At 36.3% G+C, this 24,221-nt stretch overlaps 1 protein-coding gene across 1 annotated transcript in view; it reads left to right on the top strand.

The window, feature by feature from the left end:
- The window catches only part of LOC135204052 (uncharacterized), a 213,922-nt gene that overhangs the window by 158,678 nt on the left and 31,023 nt on the right, over positions 1-24,221 (top strand). Inside the window, exons 3-4 of the mRNA XM_064234017.1 lie at positions 22,114-22,336; positions 23,360-23,512. Of these exons, the coding sequence (XP_064090087.1) occupies positions 22,114-22,336; positions 23,360-23,512 (376 nt within the window). The remainder of the gene's footprint in view (positions 1-22,113; positions 22,337-23,359; positions 23,513-24,221) is intronic.

The following is a 24,221-nucleotide window of genomic DNA, read 5'->3' as shown; positions in this document are numbered from 1 at the left end:
GCATAGCTGTGAAAAGTATTTGGTTTTATGGAGGCTGCAGAGGATGATAGTTCGTGAAAAGGGTGCATAATTGAATGTCTGCAGTGGAAGAGTTGGGAGAAATAAGTTGGTAATTAAACTTTAAAGGTGTATAAAGCGAATAATTTTACATAAATTGTTTGCACCAAATGGTAGATCAATCTTGATTAAATAATAAGACACACTACATACATATATATATATATATATATATAGCTATATATATATATATATATATATATATATATATATATATATATATATATATATATTATCAGCTAAACCTCAATATGACGATATGATGACCTGCAATTTGTGCAGCTAACAATAGACCAGAAACTCTCTCTCTCTCTCTCTCTCTCTCTCTCTCTCTCTCTCTCTCTCTCTCTCTCTCATTCTTTTTGTTCCACGGGGTTTCAATTACTGTAGGGAACCAAAAGGCTGAATAGACGAAACAAGCACTAACGTAAACACGGTATCTCGGATAAATGGACGGTTGATCAAACACGAATATGAACGCGCTCTTGGCGAACGAATGAATACAACTGGCTATTGCAACAACCTATCAAGTTCCCACCTCGTTACATTTGCATCAGCAGAGCTTTTACCGTGACAGTCATCGACATCATATTCGTCATCATTATTCAACTTCATACATCATATTCATCATCATCATTCATTTACGTTATCCCTATTTCTCTTGTGTCATTTCAGCTCGAGTTCCCATCTGGTTCATTACCCATTCGTTCTCTCTCTCTCTCTCTCTCTCTCTCTCTCTCTCTCTCTCTCTCTCTCTCTCTCTCTCTCTTGCCGGGGCCAATTCACCTCAAGTTCAACTGAAATGATTCTTGACTCAGCTGATTATGGACATTTTCTTATCTTGAAAAAACTTTTCCAAATTTTTTTGCTGTCCTTTTGCATGAGGAATTCAATTGTCAACTTTCGGTGACGAAGTGAAAAGCTTTTCACACGACCCCTTGAATAACAGTCGTGAACAAAGTCTTATTTTTAGTCTCCAAGATCCTCCAGGTGAAGGTTTCAGGTTTTGCGATTTTCTCTCCGAGAGAGAGAAGGTTAACTTAGGGAAATGCCAAAATCAAAATTTCTTGCATAAACGATGTATGGAAGACAATTTTTGGCACATTTAAAAATATTCAAGCTAATAAAATTGTAATAGCTCTGGAATTCGGTCGGCATCGTGATCCCTGTGACTAATATAATTGTATTAAATCTGGAATTCTGTCAGTTTCCAGAATTCCTCCAGCTAGTAAAGTTGTAATTTCTGGAATTCTGTCAGTTTCTATACTTCCTCCAGCTAGTAAAGTTGTAATAGCTCTGGAACTCTGTCAGCTTCCAGACTTCCTCCAGCTATGAAAGTTGTAATAACTCTGGAACTCTGTCAACTTCCCGATTTCATCCAGCTAATAAAGTTGTAATAGCTCTGGAACTCTGTCAGCTTCCAGATTTCATCCAGCTAATAAAATTGTAATAGCTCTGGAACTGTCAGTTTCCAGACGTCCTCCAGCTAGTAAAGTTGTAATAGCTCTGGAACTCTGTCAGTTCGCAGACTTCCTCCACCTAATAAAGTGGTAATAGCTCTGGAACTCTCTCAGCTTCCAGACTCCCTCCAGCTAAGAAAGTTGTGATAGCTCTGGAAGTCTGTCAGTTTCCGGACGTCCTCCAGCTAATAAAGTTGTAATAGCTCTGGAATCCTGTCAGTTTCCAGACTTCCTCCAGCTAATAAAGTTGTAATATCTCTGGAACTCTGTCAGCTTCCAGATTTCATCCACTAGTAAAGTAATAGCTCTGGAAACTGGAACTCTGTCAGTTTCCAAACTTCCATCCAGCTAGTAAAGTTGTAATATCTCTGGAACTCTGTCAGCTTCCAGATTTCATCCAGCTAGTAAAGTAATAGCTTTGGAACTCTGTCAGTTTCCAAACTTCCATCCAGCTAGTAAAGTTGTAATAGCTCTGGAAATCTGTCAGTTTCCAGACTTCTTCCAGCTAGTAACGTTGTATTAGCTCTGGAACTCTGTCAGTTTCCAAACTTCCTCCAGCTAGTAAAGTTGTAATAACTCTGGAACTCTCTCAGCTTCCAGACTTCCTCCTGCTAATAAAGTTGTAATAGATCTGGAACTCTGTCAATTTCCAAACTTCTTCCAACTAGTAAAGTTGTAATAGCTCTGAAATTCTGTCAGTTTCCAAACTTCCTCCAGCTAGTAAAGTTGTAATAGCTCTGGAACTCTGTCAGTTTTCAATCTTCCTCCAGCTAGTAACGTTGTAATAGCTCTGGAAATCTGTCAGTTTCCAGACTTCCTCCAGCTAGTACAGTTGTAATAGCCCTGGAACTCTGTCAGCTTCCAGACTTCCTCCAGCTAGTACAGTTGCAATAGCTCTGGAACTCAGTCAGTATCCAGAATAGCTCTGGAACTCAGTCAGTTTCCAGAATTCCTCCAACTAGTAAAGTTGTAATAGCTCTGGAATTCTGTCAGTTTCCAAACTTCCTCCAGCTAATAAAGTTGTAATGGCCCTGGAACTCTGTCAGCTTTCAAACTTCCTCCAGCTAGTAAAGTTGTAATAACTCTAGAACTCTATCAGTTTCCATACTTCTTCCAGCTTGTAAAGTTTTAATAGCTCTGGAATTCTGTCAGTTTCCAGACTTCCTCCTTCTAGTAAAGTTGTAATAGCTCTGGAACTCTATCAGTTTCCAGAATTCCTCCAGCTAGTAAAGTTGTAATAGCTCTGGAACTCTGTCAGTTTCCAGACTTCCTCCAGCTAGTAAAGTTATAATAGCTCTGGAACTCTATCAGTTTCCATACTTCCTCCAGCTAGTTAAAGTTGTAATAGCTCTGGAACTCTGTCAGTTTCCAGACTTCCTCCAGCTAGTAAAGTTGAAATAGCTCTGGAACTCTCAGTTTCCAAACTTTCTCCAGCTAGTAAAATTGTAATAGCTCTGGAACTCTGTCAGTTTCCATACTTCTTCCAGCTAGTAAAGTTGTAATAACTCTGGAATTCTGTCAGTTTCCATACTTCCTCCAGCTAGTAAAGTTGTAATAGCTCTGGAACTCTATCATTTTCCAGAATTCCTCCAGCTAGTAAAGTTGTAATAGCTCTGGAACTCTGTCAGTTTCCAGACTTCTTCCAGCTAGTAAAGTTGTAATAGTTCTGGAATTCTGTCAGTTTCCAGAATTCCTCCAGCTAGTAAAGTTGTAATAGTTCTGGAATTCTGTCAGTTTCTATACTTCCTCCAGCTAGTAAAGTTGTAATAGCTCTGGAACTCTATCAGTTTCCAGACTTCCTCCAGCTAGTAAAGTTGTTATAGCTGTGGAATTCTGTCAGTTTCCAGACTTCATCCAGCAAGTAAGGTTGTAATAGTTCTGGAATTCTGTCAGATTCCAGACTTCCTCCAATTAGTAAAGTTGTAATAGCTCTGGAACTCTGTCAGTTTCCAGACTTCCTCCAGGTAGTAAAGTTGTAATAGCTCTGGAACTCTGTCAGTTTCCAGAATTCCTCCAACTAGTACAGTTGTAGTTGCTCTGGAATTCTGTCGAAATCGTGATTTCCTCAAGTTAGTATAGCGATAGTAGTACTCGAATTCTGTTAGTTTCCGGATTTCATTTAGCTAATCAGGTGGTAAGCAGCTCTAGGATTCTGCTAATATCTTGATTTCACCTAGCCTATAAAGGACTTTATTGAGCTTTCTGGTCATGAGTCTGATTTTAACAGAAATTTCATGATTCTAATAGAAATTTCATCCCTACCGAAAACTCGACCACAGTGCCATATAGCATAGGATAATTCAGATAAAATATCAATTTCCAGTTCTTGTGCTGAAAAAAAAACTTGAGGCGGAAGTAATGCGCTAATTTGGAAATGATAAAATGTGATTGAATAGCAAACAAGATATCTGAAGTCAATGCTAAACTCTATCCCGTGATGAAAATGAACGAGACTCGATCATAAATTTTAACTTTAAACAAAAATTGCCCCCGTTTGATCTCTTGAAGTTCCAACAATTCAATTACTTGGTTAGGAAGATTATTCTGTTATTTTTTCGCTACATTGAACTCCAGGTAAGAAAATGCAAGACTTCAAAAATTAACTGCAAATCTTTTACAATGTGATGGATGGTATAAACTGGGAGGATCATGAACGCAACGAATAATCAGAATCATAACAAATGCTATAAAGCATACGCAGCGAGCTAATCATGACAACTGTGCCACAATTAAATATTAAAACTTACCTTAAGTAATTTCATTGGTTTTTATCTGAGGATTTAGGATACAAGTCAGATACTGAAGATCAAACCTGGAGCATTCAGAATATTAAAGAATAAAAGGATAAAGCCATTTCTGAAGGACAGACATTCTCCAAAAATATAGTGAGATTTCCTCAATGTACTCATTTTTTGACACAGCTGAAGAACAAATAGGCCGGATATATTGCAATAAAGTGAAGTTACAGGCAAGAATTTTAAATGAGTTGCATGCTGTTAAGGAAACATCGTCAATAAGAGTATCTCTTTCCCATGGTTGGGGGCGGGGGGGTGGGGGGCGTTCCACACGTCACCCAGTGTCAAAACCAACCAAACATTAGGTCACATGAGGTGGTGCGAACAAATTCATTCTCAGTGTAAAAACCATGAAGCATTTTAAGTCAGGGTCACTATAGCTGGCCTATCGCTGATTTGTCAAGCTACACAATGAAGCGCTGACGATAGGTTTCGGTCATTCTGTCAGGCTAATGCTTGGGCGTTGGAGGAACAAAGGAAGGATGACTGATGAGGCAGTTGATTGATCGCAGGACCGAACGACCAGCGGTCAAGGCCGAACTTCATGCTTAGCCTTCGTTGAGGGCGAGATGTGCTTCCTTTCCAGTGGCTTCTTTCTTATATTTAATTTTAGAATTTTAGAAGAATGAGGAAAAAAATTCTTCTAAAATTTCTAGCATTTTCCGTTACATGTTCATAAATGTTCAGAGAGAGGGAGAGAGAGAGAGAGAGAGAGTTGTATTTGTATGTGTTAAATTGTAGGAATCGACAAACGCGAAAAGAAAAATAAACAGAAATCGAGAAAATGGAAATTCAAGAGCAAAATATTGAGATGTAACAGAGAGAACAAATAAGATAAGAAAAGCTGATGTCAAATAGAAAAAATTTAAAACAAGACATGAGAGAGAGAGAGAGAGAGAGAGAGAGAGAGAGAGAGAGAGAGAGAGAGAGAGAGAGAGAGAATATGGAGAACTGAGTTGAAGTTTATATTAACGAGTAAATTCATGTCAGTAATACTTGCATTGTCCAGGAAAACTGCGAACGTCAACCAAATGGAGACTTTAATATAATATAGATGAATTCACTTTGTTCCATTATCCCATACAAGTTGTATTTCAAGTGATTCGGTTTAATCTCTTGGGAGAGTTAGAGACGAACTGACAAGGTAGCTGAGAGAGAGAATACAGCAATACGAAACAAAGTAGAGGAAGTTTAATGTTAATATTCAGAATAAACAGAGAAAAGGAGAGGGGGAGAGAGATGAAAAAGCGTAATACGTGAAAGAGAGAGAGGGAGAGAGATGGAATATCGTAAAATGACGACTTGAAGAGAGAGAGAGAGAGAGAGAGAGAGAGAGAGAGAGAGAGAGATTTTGAGATATTTAGGATTGTACTATATGCCATTGAGGATGGTAATGTATAAATCTAATATGAATTGCAATTTTACAGGTTTTATTTATTCTATTATTATTATTATTATTATTATTATTATTATTATTATTATTATTATTATTATTATTAAAAATAATGGCAGAATTCACAGAATTGATTTAATACAAAATTCTTTCAATTCTCCTAATGATTTGGAAGAATTTTATATAAAATCAATTCTGTGAATTCTGCCATTATTTTTAATAAAACATGTTTGAAAGAAAGTCTGTTTCCAGCATATTATTATTATTATTATTATTATTATTATTATTATTATTATTATTATTATTATTTTATTATTCAGGAAAAGAGGCGGAACTTCGCCATAGCATAATTGATTGCGAATAGAGGAAGAATGCCGTTTAGAAGAAATTAATAAATTGATACCACGAATGTTTCCGTGGAAATTTCACAATAGGAAATTATACAAGTTTCAAGAATTGCTTAGTTACGCCAAAATTTTATTTAAAGATTTTTATTTTATTTTATTTATCTATTTTTTTTTTAGAAATCAATATTGTTCAATATTGAAGCCTGTATTCACGTTAAAATTCAAAATTATTTCTTGTATTCTTTATTCTTTTCGAATTTGTCAAATCTTCGACTAAGATTTATCCATATTTTTTCTTCGACGTTTTCAATATCTCAATTATTTAATTTTTTTTCTTTTTTTTTAGTTTTTTATTTATTCATTTCACTACACTAAAAGTGGACCGTTTTTTCAGGGATTTTTTCTCTGACACTTTTGCAGGAATTCGATTTGTGTAACATTAAAATGCAATGTTGATTACGTCGTTTTTTTTTATTATAACTTTTATGCATATATATATTTTTTATTTGATGATTTTCTCGATATCTTGTTGCTTTCAGTACAAAGCTTTTGCCTTTTTGTAAGTGTATTTTCTCCATTAATCACTTTCCGAAATTAATAATTCAATTTATAGTAGCAATGACGGTATGTAAAACCCACAAATGCTTTACCTGTAAATTTGTGGAGAAAAAAGTATACGATACTGAAAATCTGACATCAAGTTCATCGATTCAGAAATCAGTAACCCAAATGGATTTCATTAAAATCAGATGAAACTTTTCCATAACATATGTTTGTGCTTGTGTGCTTTAAGGATATTTGCTAGGTCCTGTGGAATCTAGTAGTATATCACTCACCCTGAAGTTTCATTTGTGGCTGCCTTTGTTGTCTTGTGGAGTCTCCCAGCCATTCCCGTTATACTCTTTGGCCCTGCTGTTTGAACTCCTTTAAAGAGAGCAAACCACTTTCCTTGCTTTTCTTTCTTACGGAGGTCGTACCCTTGGCAGAAATACTGCCGTCGCTCCCTTTTAGTTTTCTGTTAAAGAAAACTATTGAGATGGCTTTGTCTGTCCATCCGCGCTTTTCTGTCCATCCTCAGATCCTAAAAACTACTGAGGCTTCACTGCTGCAAATTGGTATGTTGATCATCCACCCTTTAATCATTAAACATACCCAATTGCAGCCCTCTAACCTCGGTATTTTTTTTATTAAGGCTAAAGTTAACTATGATCGTGCGTCTGGCATCGCTTTAGGCCAGGCCATCACTGGGCCATGGCTGAAAGTTTCATGGGCCGCGGCTCATACAACTATGCACTGTACAGAAAACTCGATTGCACCGAAGAAACTTCGGCCCGTTTTCTACTAGTTTTTTTTATGAAGCTCAGAAATATGGAGCGACTTCTTTCGTTGTTGCCATCGTTTCTGTTTATGTTACCCTTCTGTTAATTGAAACAGAGGTGCCAGCTTAAGCATGGTGAATAAAGTGAAAGGAAGAAGGCCTTTGACGCCGTAATTTAAGATTCCCTGTGGGTTTTCATATGGCAAAGAGAAAGAGAAAGATTAGAAAAGCAAGCAGATAGAAAATGAAGCCATACACACCCTGTCTACGACTGATAATGAATAACAACGTTGGAGTTTCAAATGTTGAAGGCTGGGCATCATATTATTTCCCCTCTTCATTGGTTAATACTGTATAGACGGCAGCCACACCTCAGTGGTATTTGATACCCGACAAACAGACTTGTCGTCAGGCGTTTACTTCTTTCTTTTACATGACAAGAAAGACAAAATGGGGGGACCAGATACTTCGAACAAATCTTCGTTATAGTGAGTGAGATCACGCGAGAATATTCCCGTCTGTGTACCTGGAAGTTAATCGTTCAGTATAATGCGTAACTCTTATCCAAAGTAGTTGCAGATATGCACCGGCATTCTAAATATATCAGTTGATTTCTGTAATGTTTCCTGAAACATGGATTTTCACTCGCACAGTTGTTAGGTCACCATAAGTCGGGTGTGACCCTGGCTGGCTAGTCTGCCTGATCCAGCTCCCGTGCATCTTGATGTTGGTATAGTTTAAGCCGACTTTATGCCACCCTAGTGGTGGCCCATAAAAAGATTATAGGGCTTTGCAGTAGAAGTGAGGCGTGGTGGTGGCCCTCTGCAATCACACCGATAAACCAAGATGATTTGCATCTCAAAGACTTGCTGTAAGGCCCCTCCTAAACTTATTTTCAACTAAAAAAAAATTAGTCTAGAAAGAGCCTAATATGCAAAGGGCATTCATTACCAAGGAAAACTAATTACAATGCTACCGAACAGCAACATTAGAATGTTCATTTTCATAAGCTGATATCTATCCTGAATCATGTGAGATTCAGCAGGATATTGAGAATTTTATGTATTTAAGATTCGAAACCAAACTCCCAGTGATTCTTTCTCAACCTCATCCCTGGTTCGCTGGGCATTTGGCATTTAGAACCCTCGGTTCATCTGGGAGTTACATAGCTTTGAGCTTCCAAATCAGCCTTCGCTTCATACAGCTCGATGCTACGGACCCAGCTACATTCATGCATCACTAGCTTTGATTTTCCATATCAGGTCACTTATCTGCGAGGAAATATAGGCTCCCCCTTTTCTCTGATCGTACGAGTTAAGAATTGCCTTGCGGTATATATATATATATGTATATATATATATATATATATATATATATATATATATATATATATATATAGTGTGTGTGTGTGTGTCTGGCTATTTTATGTTCATAAATCTCAAGCCGCAAATATTGTTAATTATCCAATTCATTATACCTAGGGAATTACATATGCCGAGAGGGAATTATAACTGATAAGCGTTTCATCACTGTTGGGATTCGAACACCTGCCTGGTTAGAAACAATGATAGACGGTAAATTTAAGAGAGGTATAACTTGATATCGACTCTGCTGTACATATGCCTGTCAAACTCAGGTTGTCTAAACACACACACACACACATATATATATACGTGTATATATATATATATATATATATATATAATATATATATATATATATATATATATGTGTGTATATATATATATATTTATCTACTATATAGTAATATATATATATATATAATGATATATATTTATATATATATATATATATATATATATATATATATCTACTAAATGAAATGAAGGAAGTTTGTGCAAACTTGTCACAAGATGGTTTTGTGTTATAGTAGGTGATGATCACAGCAAAATGAAGCCCGGAATATCCAGAAAGATTGACGGACGGGTCTTTTTATTTTCTGTTGCTGAAGTGGAGTGAATTCTTCACTATGAAAGAAATGAGGAAGAGGGTAAACATTGGAGTGAGTGGTCTCTGCAGCACATGATTTGTTTTGAGAGGCTGACACGGGAAAGGAAATTGTGTAGGCTGTCTTGAAGGGATTATTCATGTCAGGTAAATGTGAAGTACCAGACGACATATTGCCGTCATCAGCACAAAACTACCTGAACCAAACTCTAAAGATGTCCTTTTTTTGGTCATCCACTGTAGGCTTAATACTCCAAGGAAATCTTCACGTCATATTTAGGAACGTCAGACTGCCTTCAGCCGCAGCCAACAAGCCCAGAGGCTTCATTATCGTGCTCTGGCATCCTACCGCTAAGAAATCAGGCGCACTGTTCAATGATGGATATGATATGATGATAATGATACATTCAAACATGTTCGTCGTTGTTGCACGACCAAATTTCTTTGTTCAGCTCTTGAGCTGTCATCAGGGTGCAGTTCTGGATATTGCGTCATGGAGTATACCGGTATACCTCTTTCCTAATATTTAAAAGATATAAAAATGACAGAAATGAGTCTAAAAAAAACATAAATGCTAAGAACAACGTTAAGATACATTTTATATATATGACGTTTTTAACACTTTTTTGGAATCATTTCAAAATAAACTGCAATAGTACCAGGTATAAAAAACGCGTATGAAACCATAAGATAATGTAATATAGATTCTAATACCAATGAAAACAACGAAATTCCTATTTGCATTAGATTAGGAAAATGACATATTATCAAGGCGTACTTCCCTTCTAAAAGAAATTACTTAGTGCTGTACGTCCTCCGACTGTTTGGCAACTGAAATTATCAAAATACGACTTCATAAACCTAAGTGGCCAGTATTAGCAGTAATAAAACCTTCATGTTCGGCAGTCAAGGGAAAACATACATGCAAATACATAGAATATTAAGATACATATATAATGCTGAACGAGCCGGCTCTTATCTTCTCAAGATTTCGAAATAAGTTTATGATAAGTATACCATCTTAATAATAATAACAATAATAATAATCTGTGCTATACACCAAGATAGTATCTGTATGACTGTATGATTGTTAGGCGTATTCTAAGGAATAGTTTTGAAAAAAAAAAATTAAGTTCTCCTTTGGCTCGTCTTCTGGAGAAAATCATAGTAGCATCATTTTCCCCCTGATGTGGGCTTCCTGCAGCTCCCTGAATGCAAAAGTGCTCCATAATCATAATAACAATAAGAGAAAAGGCACTTACGAAAGTATACCAGTAGAATGTAATTTCCTGATGCTCTCTCCGTGAATAGCGGAGTTTTTACTCTCATTCTCATCGTTGATGTTCTTTTTGTTGTCGTCCTTGCCATGATAATGATAATAATTGTTATTGAATTCTACCTTGTTCGGGATTAAACGTGTGCTCTTGGTCCTTCGTCCTCAGCAGACAGCCTTCTACTGCGTGGCAATTATAAACACGAGTCCACGACCGTAAAGATCGTCATTTTTTCCCTCCTTTACCTCTGTAACATTTTACTTACAATTTGCGTTTTCCTCGGTCGTTTGATCCCCCTCTGCTCAAAGACGCGCCTCGAACGGAGAGACAAAGCCTCCAGCTTTTTTTCTGCATCACAAATAGATGTTTATGCACTTCCATCCTCAGTAAAAAAAAAAAAATACTCTATTTAAACTGCTAGAGTTGATTCGTGAAGGATAAACAAAAAAATTTTTTTCTTTGTTTCAAAAAATACAAGGGAACGAAATGTGTTTGCGTAAGCTTCAAGGTAACTACTCCTTTCGGTGTCTTTGTTGGAAATATTATCACTCCGTTTAATCTACTCAAGAATAAATCCAACGGTAAACATCGCTGTCATTCGTTAAACATAACCCAGAGGCACCTAGTTTTTATTTAATTCCTACTCGTGACGATGTATGTCAAATTTTCCACTCGGGCACGATCAGCTGCGATGTATCACGAATCTCAACAGACATGTCTGCAACTTCTACCGATTAAACTCGACATTTAACTCGACTGAGCACGACGGATGCTCCTGGGGATGTTTAACCCTTTGATATACGTTCCTGTTGGATTATTCTTTACACCAGAAGTCTATTCCTTGTTTCATTTTCCCAGACATTTGCAATACTTCAGCCCTTGAGAGGTGGCTGATCATGTCCATTAGGGATGAATCTCGTCCTTTTTTTATGCCTGTCATTTTCTCCACCTTTTTGACATTTCTTTATGGCAAACGAAGGGCACTACACGCCTGCATGTATCTTTTACTCGGGAGCCATTGATTGATATACTTTTTTTTTTTTCATCTCTTCTTATCACTGCAACCACAAAGGCTTGGATGATCTTGTCCCATATTCTTATATCTGGTCCACACAACATGAAAACATGTCAGAAACACAGGTTGGAAATTTATCCCATACATATCACAAACAGGTTGAAAACAAGTCAGCGACCGTAAGAGGAAAAAGAACCTTTGTCAAATGCTGGATAATCGTGTGATGCACTGGTTTATGACCAAGAATAGGTCGTGAACTTGTATTCAGCCTGCTTGTAAGTTTTTTTAGGATAAGTTAATGACGTCTGTCTGATGCTCCCTATAGTGTGGACGTTTCCTTAGATATTCACTGACTAAAGGCACGTATATAGGTTGCTAGAAACAGAATGGGAATCAGTATTTTCAACCAAAGTACGAATATTCTTCTGTTGGGGTGCTAAAAATTCGATTTCATAGCCTGTGTAAAACTAAATGAAAAAAATGTCTTGGTAACTGCAGAAAAAAATTACATTCAACATATTTTTCAACCATAGTGTGACATAGATAGTCACCTAAATCACGAAGCCTAAGCACAATAAGCCGCAAGTGATCATCAGGAAAGAATCAATGCCTTAAAGCGGAACGTATAAACATCCTTAAACAGTAGGAATTGCAGGTACTTACCGGGTACTGAAAACAAGAATAAACAAAGAAAGAAAATATATGATTTGATTTTTCATCCTAACAATATTATGTATTCAGTTCAGAATATCATCGCAGTGATTCTTGGCTGAAGAGGTGGTTGACCTTGCCAGTGCAGTGATTTCCTATACTGATTTCCTATCATGGACAGATAATTACTGATATTACAGGAAATGACCATGCCCATTTGACTCTTGGAATGGCTTACGAGGGAAACTAATTACCTGTGAAGCTTGCAGACACCAAACATGGTTGTAGAACTGCGGTAACATCACTGGACCTGAGAATGGCCGTTATGTTTCCACTGTTATTGTTATTAATGGAATAATTCGTGCAAGTTACGACATAGCACTTTATTGTATGGTACTCTTAAACCCAACTAGATTCTTCTCTCTTCCTTCATGCCGACAAGGATAAGACTATGGTACGTAGCTTTCTATTTTTTTTTGTGGATTTTAGTATTCATTATCATATCGTAATGAGCATTTTGAATTATTTTTAAGACCGCTGAATCTTGTGAACTATGAGATTAACATTGGAATTTTCATTACCCCCCCCCCCTCCCTCGCAATCAAGGATAAAACAACGGTAAGTTAATTAGACAAGACTTTGGATGTTTACCCTGCAAAAGTCTCAGGAGGACAAAAAAAAAGTGAAATTACTTTTTAATTACCTTATTATACAAGAGCATGCTCATTATCATATAATATATATAGTATATATATATATATATATATATATATATATATATATATACTACACATATATATTATAAATATAATAATGAGCTTTACAGTTACACACGTATCTGATTAAATGAGTGAACAATGCAATGTATATATATATATATATATATATATATATATATATATATATATAGTATATATATATATATATATATATACACTGTTTACTCTTTTACCAGATGCGTGTGTAACTGTAATAACCACAGTGTCCTTTCAACTTTTTGATATCTTGACATGATGTAAACGCTTATCACTACTTGAGATCCAAATGAAGAATCAGATGAAGACAGGATTTGTACTACCTTTCTTCGTAGTAGAGTTGATAACGCTACCTTCTTCTGATATTCCGGATGCTTGTTCTTATCTTGATCGGGCGTTAGAATCTCTTCATTTGGTTCTTCATCGAGGTCTTAGGCTTCGTAGCGACAAGCGTATTCAGGATGTGAGGAAATCAACAAGTTGAGAGGGCATTTTTGTTATTACAATTATACAGTATATATATGATTGTAATGACCACTTATATAGCACGCGCATTAAATGATTTGTGATATCAAAGTAATTGAAGCCTGAAGCCTGAGTTACATTGATTCAGTTGAACCCTGTCACTCTTTTCCTCATTTGGGCCGAGACTGTAGTAGTACGTGTCATGAATACACAGGATTTCTTAGTATCTTTTAACTTTGGATGAAAGCGAGTTTTGGCTCAAGTGGACTGAGAAAGAATGGGGGGATAACAGAAATAAATAAAATCTTGAGAAAGGAACCATATTAGCAAATCATGACAAATGATGTAGAAATACGCATCACCCACAGTTTCTAAGAGACTACCACTTAAAGTTAATAAGTTAAGGTTGGCCAACAGATGATCTCTCGTGTAAACCATATATGACAGCCTCACACACACACACACACACACACACACACACACACACACACATCTGCGACTCTGTGTCCCTCTACTCTTAAACTTCTTACATGAGTCTTTCATACCCTCCTTCTTGTCGAAACTCGCACTGTTCTTCCATTATCAATCCCTCTGTCTTCCTTTCTCAAAGAAATCCCAAGACACCTTCACTGATGCAATAAGTTATAGTGCGTGACTACGGATTCTTATGGTCTCATCTGTCACCTTCACTCTTAGACAGTGGAACAACAATCCCCCAACACTTATTGTTTCAGAAGTTTTAAATCATCCAAGCATACCTTACAGATCCAGGTCAGCCCCCCAGCTCAGTGGTATCATCTGTATATGCACATATATATATATATATTTTTCTATTACTATTTGTTTCTCTGTATTCGCTCTTAGCCCTTTCACTGTTGTTCTGTGTTTCTGTTTTTACTCTGTTTTTTATTCTTAATTTATTAAAAAAGGTTTTTAAATATGGTGTTGGTAAACAATGCGAATATCTTTTACTGCTTATACGCAATTGATGTGTAATCGTAATTTCAGCCTGGAAAATGTATCAAGCTGATACGAAACGTCGGCGCTAAATAAAAGGATAAAAGACAGAACACGTCTCCATACTCCAATTATATATATAATAGAATATATATATATATATATATATATATATATATATATATATATATATATTACATATTTACAGCGAATTAGGAAGAAAGACAACATGACAAAACATGCGAGATACAAACAAGAGAATGTTAGATTCACAGTGAAATGAAGCCAGGAAAAACGCTGTAAAGTTTTTTCCACAAATGTTCTATTGTGAGAGACCACTCTCGCAAATTCTGTAGAAATACAACGGAATATGCGGAAACAAAATTCTTGTTAGGTCAAATCCTTATTTCTGTGTTTTCGCAAATAATGATTTCATCTCGTTTTCCCATTGTTTTTGCTGCTTAGAATAGCTGTTAGCTACAGTATGTTCAAAAGTTTTTGCAATTTTTGAAATTATTCCACAATCACACCAAATATATGACCTATCCTGTTCCCTTTTCCTGATTTTCTCTCCGCTGAATTTACATGTCTGCATTATTTGAGGGTTTTTTAAAAAATGCGGCATTTTATCGCCGTTTTTCACATTTTTGGGCCGTTTTAAGGCCAACACTGATGTAGCATCAAAAATGTGAAAGTTTTGCGCCAAGCGAAAATGCGTTCAAAAAGAAACAAAAGAGTTATTCGTTGTTAAAAGGATTTCTTCAAAACACGGACTTGTGACCTTCAACAACACCGGTATAAGAGCAAGGTGTTCTCGTTGCCATGGGGATAAGCTACGCAACTTTTTAAGGAAATTTCGGGGAAAACGAACTGGGTGTCCCTGGAAAAAGACAAAAAATATAATTGAATTCTATTTTGTTCCGTGGATTGGCGCCACGGTAATATAACCGAAATGGAAATAGATTCCTACGGGGAATAACAGATTTAGGTTTCATGAAAAAATATATATATTCTTTTTTCCTTCTGTTCTGGAAGGAACAACTCTAAAAAGCTGTAGACCATATGCATGAGAAATTCGTCGTGTAATATGTTACCATAAATGGTTTTATTTAATCTTTAAGAAAGCATAATTGAGGCAAAGTAAAATCTTGGTGTTATTGTTATTATTGTTGTTCTTGTTTTGTTATTTTTGTTTGTACTCCAAAGAATGTTTGACGGATTAATGTTCTTCTTCCGTCAGTTCCAAGGTGATTGTTCATTAACTTCCGGATAAACCTCGTTTACTACTACACTTATAATTTTTTGACATATTTTTGGGAGTTTGGATGTCATGATTACAATATACTTTTTTATCGGAAAAGCATCGCAAATGTATTTTGAAGGACTGATATAACTTCCAAAGCGAAAAGGTGAAAGCTAACTAACATTCAGAACTTTCGAAATGAAAGTTGGCTGGTGACCTCGAGTTCATGACATCAGTTCTGGGAACAGTAATTACGTGGCAATATGGATCCTTAAATTTCGTGAATATCGGACGAGATAATATTCCTATAATGGTAATAGCAACGCGCATTACATGTTACATACACGTAATGTTAAGCTGATAAGAATCTCAGTATCCAGATGGTATCATATAATTATGTTCGACGTGCTACCGGTTACCGGAGGATTTAAGATTTGCATTTTATACTCTTAATATAAGATGGCCTTTCATTAGGATAAATTGCATTTGTTTAAGCATATGTCAGGCTATTAATGTGCTTCAGAATTTATCCCGTGCTCTTAAAATGAGACTTTAAATGATGTCTATTTTGATTGAAAATCAGTTACTCTGTGGACAATGTCACGTTCACTACCGATGGGTTTTTTTCCCGATCAAATTAAATATCATAAAAAGCAAAAATCTATGTTTATGTCGTTTTCAAAAAAATCTATGTTTATAGACTTTTCGTGTCTGTCATTCCCACGCAGTTTATATTGCAATATCCTGCAACGAGTATTGCATAAAATTCCAATATGAGAAAATATGAAACTTCGGTGGAATAATGGTCCTTTTTATTAAAACCATTTTTTCTTTCTTTTTTTGGGGGGGAGCAATATCCATTAAGCAGTAGAGTTTTAATGCGATATTACCGCATTTGATTTTCTAGTATACGCTCATTTCGTATGAGAAGTGAATTGTGAATTAATGAACTTCCGACGGGAGTGGGCCTCACCCTCTCGAGAGATACAAACAGGAAGTGAGGAGGAAACCTCCATTCTACATTACTGGATAGCGCAGTATATAGAAGACTATTGAATTCTGTGTAAGAGCCATACTTCCACAGTCGGATTCGTGTATTATCACCCAGTGGCCTCTGTTTGTAGTAATGGTAGTTATTATAAATGAAATATTCACTAGGAAACAAGTAAGCCAGTCACCACGAGGAAAATATCCCATCTCCAGTTTAATGATCACTTTTCCTTCAAACTGTATCACTTTACATGTAAACGAATTTGAATAAAAAGGAAGTAGCTAACCTAGATTCATTTGGAGAAATTCTATTTCCTAAGTGCTTTCTCAAAGATATATTTTTACCCCTGACGCGCAAAACTGAAATTCCCCTTAGAACTGAGGGAAAAAGTGGTCATTTGCGGGAGACGCAGGTACAAGCATAAATTAGATAGATATATAATAGAGATTTCATAGGTTTTGTCTAGATTCAGATTTAGCTCGATACAAACACGGAGTGGATAAATCTGAAGATGAAGGTTTAGTGGTAATTCTTCCAAAGGTGGTCTAGATAAAAATTTGAATATTTATAAAAAAAAAATCTTATTAAACAGTAAGCCTAACCTTATGAAATAATGGTCCGAGTTATCAGTATGTTCACAGATGCTAGCTCTAGTAACAGCAGAAACGACTTTTTGCAGCTTCTTGTAGATACAAGAAATCTGTAGAATCATGCTATTCTTTACTTAACCTGTCTATCTGCAACAGGTGAGTCAAATCGTGGTTACGATTTTGGTTAAGAATGTAAGAGAAATCTCTGAGGAATTGACAGATAAGGAACAAAATGAGTATGATTCTATGAAAAACACCATGCGATATGGATTAAATGTATAAAAACTAAATTTTCTTTAAGCAATTCAATGGAGAAGCACGGGAAATGCTACTCTTGTGACATCACAGTATTAGCTCCGCCCCCACTGCCAAGTTGAGCAAACCTTATATACCTTGAATGGGTATTAAAAAACATCAAGCATGTGACCTCTTTACAGATTTTATCAAGATTTCATGAAAAACACCATGCGATATGGATTAAATGTATAAAAACTAAAGGTTCTTTAAGTAATTCAGTGGAGAAGCATTGGAAGTGTTACTCTTGTGACGTCACAGTATTTGCTCCGCCCCCACGGCCGAGTTGAGCAGACCCTATATACTTTGACTCTGAATGGACCTACGTTCTACCTACGTCTAGTTACCACGTAAGGAGGACGTAGAATCTGTTGATCCTTCCACAAATCTGCTACGTCCAAGCTACGTTCTCAAAATGACGCAGTTTCGACGCACGTGTAGGGCCACATATTCCCAAAAATCAGCACATAGACTGCACGTAGCAGTACGTACGTCTAAATGTGACTATAGCATTAGATGTTCAATATCTGTATGGATGAAGTGTTAAGCGAAGTTTGAAAAATAGATTCGGTTCAGGTGTAAAGTTGTATGTAAAGATGAGACGTAGTGAGTATTAATAAAAGAAACTGCATGCGCTAGATGAAGAACTGAAAGCGTTTACACGTGGGAAATAAACGAGAGTAATTATAGATACCAGGAAGGGAGAACAAGGAATTTCAATGGGGATAGCGGAAAACTGGAAGCAGTTGACGTATCAGGTATCTGAGAGTGAACATAATGGGTAATGGTGGGATGAGAATAGAGGTGAGCCACAGAATAGGTGAGGAAAGGAATCTCGGGGATAAGGCAGTGTGAAGTAATATATATTCTTTATATAGGTATGTATATATATTACATATGTAAACAGGTCATATAGCTATAAGCTTCATAGCAGCTATCAAAGGGACATCCAGGAAAAGGCAACACGCATCTCACAACAGTGCATCTTCAAGGGTGTAATTTACATAGTAAAAATCACTTAAAATCTTATAAGGAGGGGGGGGGGGGAAACAAATAACGATTTAAAATTAACACTAGGGACGGACATGACCTACCTAAACTGAGTTAAAAAAAAATATCTAAAAAGAGAAAGAGGGTAAGTAAAAGCTGAAGTGTAGACCAAAATGTGTTAAAACAACAACTGGTTAGGCTATGAATAGCTGTGCGGAGGCTGTCTGGGTGTTTAACGAGGGGATGGTAGTTTTTTATTGGGATTGACTCTAAAAGTAGTTAGTTCCCCCTCTTCTTGCGTGGGAGATATTATTTTAAAAATCTGCCTCGTTGTTGTTAGTTTTGCAGTGCAAAGCACGATTACGTTTGTTGGAGGCTTCGGGTCTGGATTTTTACTGTGTAAATTACAGCCTTGAAGATGCAATGAGGTACTGCGAAACTGTGCCGGCAAATAAACTATTGTTAAGTTACATATTGCCTTTTCCTGGATCCTCCCTTGATAGCTGTTGTATATGTGATACACATACACACACACATTATATATATATAATATATATATATATATATATATATATATATATATATATATATATATATGTCATTATATTGCTTAAATAATACATCAGACAGGAAGGTGGACAGGAATACTCTTGATTAGTTTTTGATTAAATGTTTATTCCCAACGTTTCATAGTCGATGGTTACGTCATCTAGGGTTCTAGAATTAAAAAATTAAAAACATTGAAAATAAAAATAACAGAATAAATACAAGAATGCAAAGTCAGGACATGAAAAAAATAATAAAATCGACTAAAAAGGGGAAATTTTAATCACATGACATCGAGGAACAGGCAAAATACTGAGAAATTAAGTAAAATTGATTAAGGCATAACAGAAATGCAATTTGTTTTTATTTTTACTTGTAGCAACACTAAAAGGTTAGAATGAAAGAAAAATTGAAGGGTATGAGGCGTGCGAAAGAAAAGCATTATCATTACGACTGCTATGAAGGAACAGCCAAAGCCTGAGTGTTCAATTTCGAAATAAGCTGTTTAATCATCAAAGACTCGAGTATTGGTAGTTCGAGTTGGCTCAAAGTTCGTCCAGTTATGCAGAAATTTTTGTGTTCAATGAGAGTTTTACAAACTTTCATATGACTGGTTCTGTTAGTGTTCGGGATTTGAAGAGTTTTGCAACCGTGCGAAAGCTTACCCCCCTTATGAGAGATTCCATTTTGAGAGAATCCATTTTGAGAGAATCCATTTTGAGGCTTTTTAGAAGTCTCCGAGTGGATCCGACGTAAATCCCCGAGTGACGCTTAGGGTACGAATACTTATAAACCAGTCCTGAGGCCATCATTGCACAAAGCTGAGCCTTAAAATTGAAAAGCAGGGCCAGGTGACGATAACAAGTTCAACATTCAAAGCACCATAATATTTTCTAATATTGCTCGATAATTTTGTTCTAGCAAGGCGTGATCCGACCTTCAGCTTACGCACAAGTTGTAAAAATTATATTCCTAACTTAACGTAAATTAAAATGTGCCAAAATCTACGGTAAAATAGCCTTGTTTCACCAACGAAAATTAAAATAAATTGGAATATTTTAGAAATAAGTTTTCTGTACTGTTAATATGCACATTATTTATTTTTTACATTTTCATTCTAATAAATAAATAAAAAATATCCCATCCTAAAATTCCTGTATCTTTAAGTCAACGCGAGACACCTTTTTCAGACCTTTTTAGGCTCTTCTATAGACCTTTCCTACCCCCACAACAATAACAACAAAGTAGTTTGTAGGCTTACTCCCCGAGTAAGCGAAAAGGATGTCATGGCAGTATGGAAACTTTGTTTAAAAATATAGTTTGGGTACCGTTGGAGCATTGTGTTCATTTAAAAACCTCAAGTTTATTATTTTATTGTGGCTATTCATAGCATTTTATTGTGGCTATTAAAAACTACCTTTGAAGGAAAAGAATTGTTTTTGAAATATTCTAAGAGAAAGGCAGCGTCATAAAACAAAATCTTTCTAATTAGAGGGGAGGAAAAGGGCCCTTTGAAAGAGAGGAGCAACAAAATTTATATCAAAATGATAAAAGGAGTAGCTGTAAAAAGTCTTTTCTAAAAATCGTGGTAATAAAATTACTGATATGTCTGAAGACTAGAATGTCAAGAAAACCTGAGATTTAGGTTAGTTGCTTCTTTGGCTTATTCCATGTAGTAATTATAATAACAGAAATAATAGTAATAAATATGTATAATTGTTTGGACACTTACTAAACTTCACAATATTAGCGAATAGCCCAATCTCATATAAACAGATGTCAGTACTTCAGTACAGGATTATGCTGCTTGGCCATTAATGCTTTCTTAATATGCTTCTACTGATATCTCTTTGACGCTTCATTGAACTCACTGTACAACTGTACTTGGAATGAGAAATTTTCTTTGCGCTAATAGGAAATCATAATCATTCCTTCCTTTCTTTTCATCCGCCTCAATGAGATTGATTCTATTACCTCAATTCTCGGTCCTATACCTCTGCCCCCTTTTCTACTCGTACTATTTCGGTCACTGCTCAGGCAACTTATTCTCACATTTACTCTGCTTAAAATAGGCAGTCTTCGGATCACAGTTCTACGAATGTGTTTTTCCTTCTACTGTCAGGTTTTGGAATTTTCTTCGCAGTTCTGTTTTTCACTGATTCTTATAAACTTCATTCCTTTAAAAGGCATTAGTGTGTCCGCCCCACTGGCCTTTAGTTTACAAAAATAATGTAAGATGATGGAGATATAGTGGGATTAAATTTTTCATTTGACATTAGAGACGACATTTCAGTTTTATGGCTCAATAAAAGAAAAGTCGTTGATCTGATAATAGCTAATTTAAACCTTCGATAAAAATCCCGTACGAAATCACTCTTAGTCATCTAGGCACAGTTCACTCTTACATTTCATCAGATAGATCTCTGGAAGCGTGCGAAATCCAAATGTACTTATTACCAGAGACACCACTTTGGAGATTCCCCAAAGAGTCATGTGCAAGGTGGATATTTCAATTTATCTAAAATAATTATGTGTCGGGCGAACCTGTTTCAAATTCTTTGAATATCTGTATTTTTGCGACCTTGGGTATTAGGAATTAACACCTTTGGTAGAAAACTTGGAGTGCCTTCCTCCCAGAAATCATTGTCTTACGAGGTAGTGTAACAATAAACTGTACTATAGTGAAGGTTAATAAAAGTACTAGTAATAATTCCGTATTCCAAATTATGTTCTGCTTGATTTCCCATCACAGTTACTCTGAAATACTTTGAACGTAAGACCCATCTGTTCATTAAATCTATTTATTTATACCCCCAACTATGATCTTACCTGGTTTGCTTTAAGTAAAATCAGCATCAAAGTTTTCTTATTTTTCATCAATAAGTATGTCTTTTCTACCTTTTTGTAATTTAATTTTTCCAGTACGAAAAGTAATCTTTATCAATTTTTTTTAAAAGGGGAGAGGTACATATCAGTTAATGGACTTAAATCTATTTCTTCCCAGTACAATGCAATCCAGGAGTTCTGCAGCCAAACAAGGGAATCGTGCCCACCCGGACCACAAGGACCCATAGGACCCTCTGGAGAACCAGGACTACCAGGGAGAGACGGCGCAAGAGGCGACCCGGGACCACCTGGAAAGACTGGGCCTCGAGGCTTGACTGGTTTACCAGGACCCCAAGGAGAGTCCGGTCCTCGAGGATTCAAGGGAGAAATTGGAATGCCAGGTAAATGTCTCACGAGTGAGAGATAGTAAGAAGGGGTCGTATTCTACACAGCAGCCTCATGAATATTGCCTGCATTAGATAGATCAAAGCTTTTGGTTTATACATCTCTCTCTCTCTCTCTCTCTCTCTCTCTCTCTCTCTCTCTCTCTCTCTCTCTCTCTCTCTCATAGAATATATAAATTTTGCATTTATACGAATATTTTTGCGCATGCGTTCTCACCTTCTCCACTGGAGATTGTGGTTTTACTAATGTCATTTTAATCTTACAGGCTCAAAGTTATATTAGTTCTATTTTATAAGCTGTATAGAAACTAAATGAAAGGGCGGGAAGTACCACTGATTTGAAGAGTGATTTTGACGGGAACACGTTTTTCCATTGTAGAATTATATAGAGAAATGAGCGGTATAGTTTCCTATTAAATACATAAGATCTGCAGGTGCGTAGATAACCTGAGACCATGCAATAGTGATCAAAATCTGTGTCCTTCAAAATCCGAGGCTGTCATCTGTCTCTCTGATAATCTGTATCTTTTCAATTATGGTCGGGAGATCTGTATACCAAAAACAAGTGGCATCCTTCAGGACACTGCTGTAATTTCTTCCATATTTTTCTGATGCAGCTGGAGAGGAATGGAAACATTCTTGTCCCAGATTATAGAGGGGGAAGGAGATTTTGTAAAGCTAGACAGGTATTAATACCAAAGCCTTCGAAGTACTTGTAACGTACGTCTGATAAAGGTTCATTCAGTGCAGGACCAACGATATTCATGATAATGGAGTTACTCTCAAGCGTCGATGTAAAATGGAAGCAATAATCAATCTGCTGGGAGAGTTAAAATTTGGGGTCTGGAGATTTTTTATTCATTATGTATATAGTCGTTAAATTAAGCCGCTACTACCTGGAAACTATCAAGTTTTCGCCTGTTTTATTACTATTGTATAGAGGAGCGGAGTGTATGTTTATTTGTTGTCCATCCAGAATTACAGGTTCACATTGAGATATTGTTCCTCTTTATCCTAAAGGTAGACAGGGGCTAGACGGTCGAGATGGATTGCCAGGAGAACCAGGACTTGACGGGATCCCTGGGCGGAATGGATTCGACGGAATGCCCGGAGTTGATGGTATTCCAGGCTTCGACGGGACGCCGGGAAGGAATGGAACGGATGGAAAAGACGGTGGGTAGAAGTGCCTATTTCATTTCCTTTTAAGTTTCATTTTTATATATTATGGGAAGAGGACTCAAGCAGACATAGTCATCGTTCTCCTCACTGTCATCATCTTTATCGTCATCACAAATGTTGACGCAATCATCATTTTTATTATTATTAATATCATCATCATAATAAGTGCAGACTATCGGCATTCTAATCTTTATACCATTGTCATCTTATTACAAGCTACCAAAACTACAAGCAACCTTTCATTTAAGTTAACTGACAAAGAGAAGCAATAAACCACCTGTGAATGATTCTTCATTGCTGTGCATCTTCATTTAATGACTCATACCTAAATGTGTTGACTTTCAAGTCCTAGATTTCTAAAGTAACCCGATTAAAGATAAAGTTAACTATTTTACTCAGTAAAGAAAAGGCCACGCTTGTGAATTCAAAAGAAGCCGAATGAATTTGAGAATGATCCAAGTTTCAATTTCTTTAACTCGAATTCATCTTGATAAAAGCTTTTTATCTCAGAATACAATGAAGGACTTCTCAATGGTCTCCATTTCTTTCTGCGCTAGATGGCACTGCAAACGTTCATATTTGTAAAAGTAACCTGCCCCAGAAAGGAATGGGATTCTGTATTGCTTTCCTGGCAGTTAGATGGTGATTTGGCCTATTACTGTCATTCTTACTACAATGAAACTGATATATGGTCCTCTTTATA

Source organism: Macrobrachium nipponense, chromosome 44 (assembly GCF_015104395.2).
Source record: "Macrobrachium nipponense isolate FS-2020 chromosome 44, ASM1510439v2, whole genome shotgun sequence".
NCBI classification, from domain to species: Eukaryota; Metazoa; Arthropoda; class Malacostraca; order Decapoda; family Palaemonidae; genus Macrobrachium; species Macrobrachium nipponense.
This window is presented reverse-complemented; position numbering and strand designations above follow the sequence as displayed.